Source organism: Bufo bufo, chromosome 2, assembly GCF_905171765.1.
Source record: "Bufo bufo chromosome 2, aBufBuf1.1, whole genome shotgun sequence".
Taxonomy (NCBI): Eukaryota; Metazoa; Chordata; class Amphibia; order Anura; family Bufonidae; genus Bufo; species Bufo bufo.
This window is the reverse complement of record NC_053390.1, coordinates 466,282,035-466,289,761: the sequence shown is the minus strand read 5'-3', so window position 1 is coordinate 466,289,761 and position 7,727 is coordinate 466,282,035. Positions and strand designations below refer to the sequence as shown.

The following is a 7,727-nucleotide window of genomic DNA, read 5'->3' as shown; positions in this document are numbered from 1 at the left end:
AACCAGCTGATAAACAAAAGCTGTTCCTTCAGCCCTTGCCCATGTTACGTGGTGGGCTAGAGAGGTCTAGCGGGTTGTTGAACTTCTTACAGCGGCAACTTGATGGCAATTGTTACTCCCATTTACTACCTATCCTGTTAAGGTGCGTGTGGCTTCTCTGATGTATAGCCACGTCTCCTATCGTTCTCCTCGCCTCTGTGTGCTTGCAGTGGTCTCGCTCGCTTTCGCTCTCTCGATATTTTTTATTTTATCCCTCTCACGTTCCTCTCTCTCCTGTTGCTCTCACAGTGGTGCTTCAGTTTTAGCAGTGGAAAACAGGTATCCGTTTATTTTTTTATTACTCAGAATAAAATGTGGATGAACTAAGTTCCACGCGGGCTTAGCTCGTCTTCAACCTGGAAAACAAAGAACAACTCATTCTTCAGTGGCCAAGATTAAACGTCAAAGAAATGCCCTAAGGACGCAACTTAGTTTGCCACTTAAGGCTACATGAAACTCCTACAGAAGCAAAACCAACCCGCGGTAATGTTCGTACAAAACTTTATTAAACAAATATGCACACATACAAATTAAATAATTAAAACCCAGTAGGGAAATGCAGAGAAGTGTGGATCATTTCTGTGCATTCGAGATAGTATGGGAGATATACAGACATACACGAGTTCCTCCACCTACTTGTGGGTCATGTGGTCACCGTTGCCAGGCGACCGTATCGCTGCGTCCGGATCATGTGATTGTTGGGGGCACGTCACCTATGCTTCCGACCTGTCACATCCGGTTTGCTGCGCAGAGCTGGTGTGGCTCGGGCCGGGGGCGTGGTTGGGGAGCTCGATCATTGCGTGGTCTGGCCAAGGGCGTATGCGCGCTTTTGTCATCACGCATGACGGCCGCTCTGCACGTGAAACGGGACATATGGAAGCGCTTCCCAGGTGTAGGATGGGAGGGATCCGATTGCTGTATCTTTGGCTTATGTAGATAGGCTGGGTATAAGGGGTGGGTCACATGGCAGGTTCATTGTGCCCTGTGAAAAAGCTAGTGAGCGAAACGGAAGTCGGGCCGTCCCTCCAGCCAGGTTGGTTATCCGCCATGTACTCATTATGCCAGTATCGCTGCTTATGTGCTAATACCTAGGGTGAGTGGTACCTTACATAATGTTATGCTTATTAGTCTCTTCAAGCTACCCAGGTTCGAATCATTTAGGCCTGAGGTATATTTATGCAATTATTGAGGAGATTGACATGAATTGGTTCATTCCTTTCTGCTATTTTTTGGTGTACCACATAAGCAGCGGTAACTATAAGCAACTATTATGTATTGATATACGTACTGGCTCTAGGGGGGGTTTTATCCACACTTCTCTGCATTTCCCTACTGGGTTTTAATTATTTAATTTGTATGTGTGCATATTTGTTTAATAAAGATTTGTACGAACATTACCGCGGGTTGGTTTTGCTTTTGTAGGAGTTTCATGTTTTGTGGTCGTGCGGTACACATAATTGCTGGTTTCAGCTTTTGTTGGTATATCACTTAAGGCTACAGTCAATTACATTTCGTTTCTTCAGCTCTGCATTTCAAAAGCCATAACTTTTTTTGTCGACAGCCATAATGAGAGCTTGTTATGTGTAATGAGTTGTATTTTCAAAAAGAAATTTGGAGGACAAGTGTAGAAAAAAAAACAACACAACACCACCATGGTTTTTAGGGATTCGATTTTTTCCCTGCACAGTAAAAAAATATTTTTGTACTCACTGTAAAATCCTTTTCTCGAAGGATGCATTGGGGGACACACCACCATGGGACACAGCACCATGGGTATATGCCCAGTTGCCACTAGGAGACTGACACTAGAAAGAAAAGTGTTGGCTCCACCCATCTGGGCTATATCCACTGCACATGCTGGAGCTAACCAGTTGGTCAAAAAAGCAGTAGGATCAACAACCAAACAAAAAAGAAGCCAACATGTCCTAAACCAGAGATAGGATGAGAACAGAACCCCCCGGGAAAAAACCCGGAAGTCTAGAAATAACCAAAAAGGGTGAGATCCGTGTCCCCCAATGCATCCTACGAGAAAAGGATTTTACGGCGAGTACAAAAATCAATTTTTCTCGTGAATGGCATCGGAGGACACAGGACCAAGGGACGTCCAAAAGCAGTCCACGAGGGAGGAAAGAAACAGCCATGCAAGCCACCTAACAGCTGCTTACAGAACCTTGCGACCCAAGCTTGCATCGGCAGAGGCCAAGGAATGGTTCTTATAGAACCTCGAAAAGGTATGAAGCGAAGCCCAGGTGGCGGCCCTGCAGACCTGGGAAGCAGAAGCCTGATGCCGAACTTCCCAAGAGGCCCCGACCACCCTAGTGGAGTGAGCGGTCAACTGAAAGGGGGGAAATCAAACCCTTTGCAACATAGGCCTCCTTGACAGCCGACCGAATCAAACGGGAGACTGGCTTTGGAAGCTTGCAGACCCTTATGAGGTCCGTCAGGAACGACAAAAAGGGAGTCTGAACGCCTGAAAGACTCCGTTAACTGAAGACATAGGCGGAGCGCCCGAACGTCATCCAAACGATGAAGGGATCTCTCCCTGGGATGAGCGGGATTAGGACAGAAAGAAGGAAGGACAATCTCCTCAATAAAATGGAATGAGGACACCACCTTGGGGGAGAAAAGAGGGAACCAGACGAAGGACCACTTTGTCCTGGTGGAACACAAGGTAGGGAGACCCTGCAGATAGAGGTAATAGCCACAAGGAAGTCGACCTTAAATGAAACGAAGGAAAGAGACATCCTTCAGTGGCTCGAAAGGAGAAGACTGAAGAGCGTCAAGGACAATGTTCAAGTCCCAAGGCTCCACAGAGCGACCCCCTGGAGAAAAAGTCTTCACCTGAAGACGGGAAGCCAGAGACCTCTGGAAAAGAACGGACAGGGCCGAAATCAGACCCTTCGGAGAGGGCAGTTGAAGACCCTTGTCAAAGCCGGCCTGGAGAAAAGACAGGATCCTAGGCACAGAAAAGCAGAGAGTAAAACTGGCCAGATTCACACCAGGAAAAATATGCCCGCCAGGTACGGTGATAAATTCTGGCTGATTGGGGTTTGCGGGCGTTAAGCATAGTCTGAATGACAGACTCCGTGAGACCGTGGAATCTCAGGACCGCGGCCTCAACAGTCACGCCGTTAAACGCAGTTGCGGTAAATTCGGGTGGAATAGCGGACCTTGGGAAAGGAGGTCGGGACGCAGGGGAAGCTGCCACAGGACGTTGGCGAGCAGAAACAGGAGATCTGCGTACCACGCTCTGCGAGGCCAATCCGGAGCCACCAGGATCGCCGGGACCCGAGCCTCCTTGAGGAGTTTGAGTACCCGGGGAAGAAGCGGAAAGGGAGGAAAGAGGTAAAAGGAAGCTGAACTGAGACCAAAGAAAAACCAGAGCATCCACCGCCAGAGCCTGAAGGTCCCGGGACCTGGCAACATAAGCCGGAATCTTGTGGTTCAGACGAGAAGCGAACAGATCCACGTCTGGGGTTCCCCACCTTTGACATCGGTGCAGAAACACCTCCGATGGAGAGATCAATCGCCCGGGTCGCGCCCATTCGTCGACCCCGGGGATGTAGACTGCGGAGAGAGCGGGAACGTGAGCTTCCGCCCACCGCAGGATTCGCAAGGCTTCCCTGAGGACAGTCCCGCTTCAGGTGCCCCCCCTGGTGATTCAAGTAAGCCACGGCCGTGGAATTGTTCGACTGGATCCGGATCGGGAGACCGTCTAGCAGGTTAGTCCAGCGGCAGAGAGCAAGGAAAATGGCCCTGAGTTCCAGGACATTGATCGACAGGGAGGACTCTTCCGCTGACCACTGCCCCTGGGCAGTGAGGGACCCGAAGACAGCTCCCAGGCTGGCATCGGTGGTGATCACCTGCCAACCTGGCAGAAGGAAAGACCTGCCGAGGGAGACCGTGCGAGGTAGGAGCCACCAACGCAAGTCCCGGTGGACCTCCGGGGGGAGGCGGATCAGGCAATCAAGACCTGACGGAGACTTGTCCCACCTGGAGAGAAGGGACCTCTGGAGAAGTCTGGTGTGCAATTAGGCATAGGGGATTGCCTTGAAGGAGGCCACCATGAGGCCCAGAACTCGCATACACTTCCTGATGGGAAGAGAAGACGGGTCGCAGAGGTGACCGTCTAAGTACAAAGTATGCGCCCGCAGGGGGTGCAACTATGGTGGAAGCCCACGATTGAGCCCCAGCCTGCTGAACCTGTGAAAGAAAGAAAAAAGAAAGAAAAAAAGCAGGACCTGCAAAGAAAAAGAGCAGGTCATGTCTGCCTCCTACTGACACTAGAAAAAAAAAAAAACTTGTTAGCTTCAGCATGTGCAGTGGGTATAGCCCAGATTGGTGGAGCCAACACTTTTCTTTCTAGTGTCAGCTGGGCATATACCCATGGTGCTGTGTCCCCCAATGCCATTCACGAGAAAATAACATGTCATCTTTATTCTGCAGGTTAGTACGATTATGGAGATGGCAAATTGATATACCGTATTTTTCGCCCCATAAGGTTTTTGAGAAGGAAAATAAGAAATAAATATTTTTAACCAAAAGGTGTCCTTTTGGTAGGTGATGACACTATTATAGGGGATCTGTGGATGGCACTGTTATGGGGGGGGGGGGTCTGTGGATGGCACTGTTATGGGGGGGAGATCTGTGGATGGCACTGTTATGGGGGGGAGATCTGTGGATGGCACTGTTATGGGGGGGGATCTGTGGATGGCACTGTTATGGGGGGGGGATCTGTGGATGGCACTGTTATGGGGGGGGGGATCTGTGGATGGCACTGTTATGGGGGGGGATCTGTGGATGGCACTGTTATGGAGAAGTGGGGGGGGGATCTGTGGATGACGCTGTTATGGGGAGAAGTATCTTTGGATGACCATGCTATGGAGAGATCTGTCGATGACACTATATAGCATCTTATGCTATATAGTGTCATCCACAAATCCCCCCCATCATTACAGTGTCCCCCAATACACCGGGCCCCGCCGCTCACAGCAGTATACATATCTAAACACTAATCTTTAACCTCCAGTAACTTTAAAGCAGTGCTATCCTGTTTGTTTACTACTTACAATGAAGCTCCTGTAACAGGCAGAGTAACGTCACTCACGTCACACGCTTGCTTCATTCATAACGTGGGAGGAGCAGGCGTGTGACGTTACGTCGCCGCCCGCTCTGCCTGTTACCGGAGCTTGATTGTAAGTAGTAAACAAACAGAATAGCGCTGCTTTAAAAAGTTACTGGAGGTTAAGGATTAGTGTTTATATATGTATACTGCTGTGAGCAGCGGGGCCCGATGTAAGAGTACAGTGACTGCATCGGGCCCCGCCGCAAGTTGCCGGCCTCCAGCCCCTCCTCCGTCCCCGCTGATACATCACTGAGCTAGCGATGTAAAGATGGCAGCATTTGCCCCATAAGACGGACTGCCATTCCCCCCCCCCACTTTTGGGAGAAAAAAAGTGCGTCTTATGGGGCGAAAAATACGGTAGGTTTTGTTATGTTCTACAAATTTTTTTTTAAATGGTCACTACACCATATTCTGACACCCAAAATTTACATATTTGTCTGCTGCTGGAGGTGTGTCAGGGTCTGTATTTTGCAAGGAGTTTATTAGTAATATATAATTAGTTTCATTAATAAAATTTTGGGATTTATGCTTTGAACCTTAAACATTTCATTTTTCTTAGGATATGGGCTTGCCAAAAAACTATTCCGGCTTTTATTTTTATTTAGTGTTTTCCATGCAATTTAAATAATGGAATTTAATAGATTGGATTGTTACGGACACTGTGACAGCAATTACCTTTGATCATTTGATCTCTTGCACTATACACTGTATTACTTTTACAGTCTAGGTATTTTCACAGACCCTATTCCATCCTGCTAGAGGCAGATTCCACTGCATAACGGAAAAGGATCAGTTTTGCAGCCCATAGACTTCTATTATGACGGAACGAACAACGGAAGGCATTCCGTTATACATTCCGTCATAGAATTGTGTTATGGTCCGTGGTAACAAAATCCATAATGCAATTCTGCTTTTACCACCAAAGCGTGAACGAATTTCAAAATATGAAATCCGCTCATCTCTTATTATGAACTATCTGATAAGTCATAAACATAGGATAAGACGACAACCCCTTTATCTCACTGAGCTCAGTGATGTAATAGTACGTCAATGAGCAAGAAGGGATTAAAAAGACCTTTCTAAAAAAAAAATTTTAGGCAGATTAGAAAAAAAAATGCGTTAGCAGTTACTGTTTCATTGTATTTATCTTTTAAGAAAGAATGGTGAAAAGCACTTACACACTAGTACTGTGACAGCCCAGTCACACCTCCAAGTTGATAGGCGCGCTCCCCCTGGTAAGTGGAGTCCTGCGATAACGCAACATCAATCTGAGACTTAAATTCATCACCAAGGTAGCTATCCTGGAATGAGAGAGCACACTCACTGTAATTTTCAAATGAAAAGAGATTTAAGCCAGTATTCACTTCCTTCCCCGATGTTACAGAGGTTGTCCCAGGAATCGAAAAAATATACATCCTCAGCTCCAATAGAAGACAACCTATAGGTAGCGACACTGTTTAGGGTTGTATTCACGTACAACTCTGTAAATCCAGGGGTGTCTTTTTTCCTTCTTTGGTGGTCCCTGCCACTCTGTTTACCAACGTGCACTGCTGTAGCCAATCATTGGCCTCAGTGGTCTCATCTTTATGTAGGACATCAGACCGCTAAGGCCAGTGGTTGCAGCAGTTATGTAACAGGGGATTAAGTAGTTAGGTTTAGGTAAGGTGAGTTTTTTTTATTTTTTTGCAGTAAAAATTCCAGCTCCAGATGTTAGTTGAAGGTATATGGGAAATATGGAGACACATTTTTCTACTGGCATTTTTGTTAATCGGAGTAAAGTTGAGCGAACCTGTGGAAGTTCGGGTTCAGCCTAACTTCAGGTCAAAGTTCGGGTTCGGAACCCGAATTTCACCCTGAATCCGGACCCCATTTAAGTCAGTCAATTGGGACCCGAACTTCACTTTATTATTTTCAGTTATAACGGAAAATAGCATTCTTAAAACAGAATGCTTACTAACGTCTACTGAGGGGTACAAAAAAGAAAAAAAAAACAAAAAAAAAAAAAAAAACACATTCACCTCACCCACTTGATCGCAAAGCCGGTATCTTCTTTTTTTAGGACCTGCAGTGACGTCACCGGGCTCACCACATGGTGAGCGCGGTAACATAATCGCAGGTCCTTTTGCAGATCCTGAAGAAAATAAGATACCGGCTGCGTGATGTGTGTTTTTGCGTGAGGTGTGTTTTTCTTTTCTTTTTACCCCTCAGACATTTTATTTAGCATTCTGTTTTAAGAATAGTATTTTCCGTTATAACGGAAAATAATAAAATTACTCGAACACAGAACGTCAGTGAAAAAGTCCGGGTTTGGGTACCCGAACTCGCAAAGTTCGGTACGAACCCGAACTTTGGGCTCGCTTAACTCTAATCAGGGGGCATTTATGGCTTTCTGGTTTGCCTTTCAAAGAAGTATGCCGGAGCTCTTAGCATTTTATTTCAGGCATTTTCACATCACCTTCACTAACAGGCAAAAACACCATAACAAAATGGTAGTGAGTAAACATAATGCTTGCAAAAGAATGACCAAAGAATAAGGGGGGGGGGGGGGGGGGGTTAGCTGTCT

The 7,727-nt window shown here is 46.8% G+C and overlaps 1 protein-coding gene across 2 annotated transcripts in view; it reads right to left on the bottom strand.

Annotated features, from left to right (window-relative positions):
- Window positions 1-312: 312 nt before the first annotated feature.
- UPF1 (UPF1 RNA helicase and ATPase) overlaps window positions 313-7,727 on the bottom strand; it is a 119,377-nt gene continuing 111,962 nt past the window's right edge. For both annotated transcript variants that reach the window (XM_040417665.1, XM_040417666.1), the window contains exons 23-24: window positions 6,343-6,465; window positions 313-395 (exon numbers count right to left, since the gene is read on the bottom strand). In XM_040417665.1, the coding sequence (XP_040273599.1) occupies window positions 6,346-6,465 (120 nt within the window). In that variant the 3' untranslated portion in view covers window positions 313-395; window positions 6,343-6,345. The remainder of the gene's footprint in view (window positions 396-6,342; window positions 6,466-7,727) is intronic.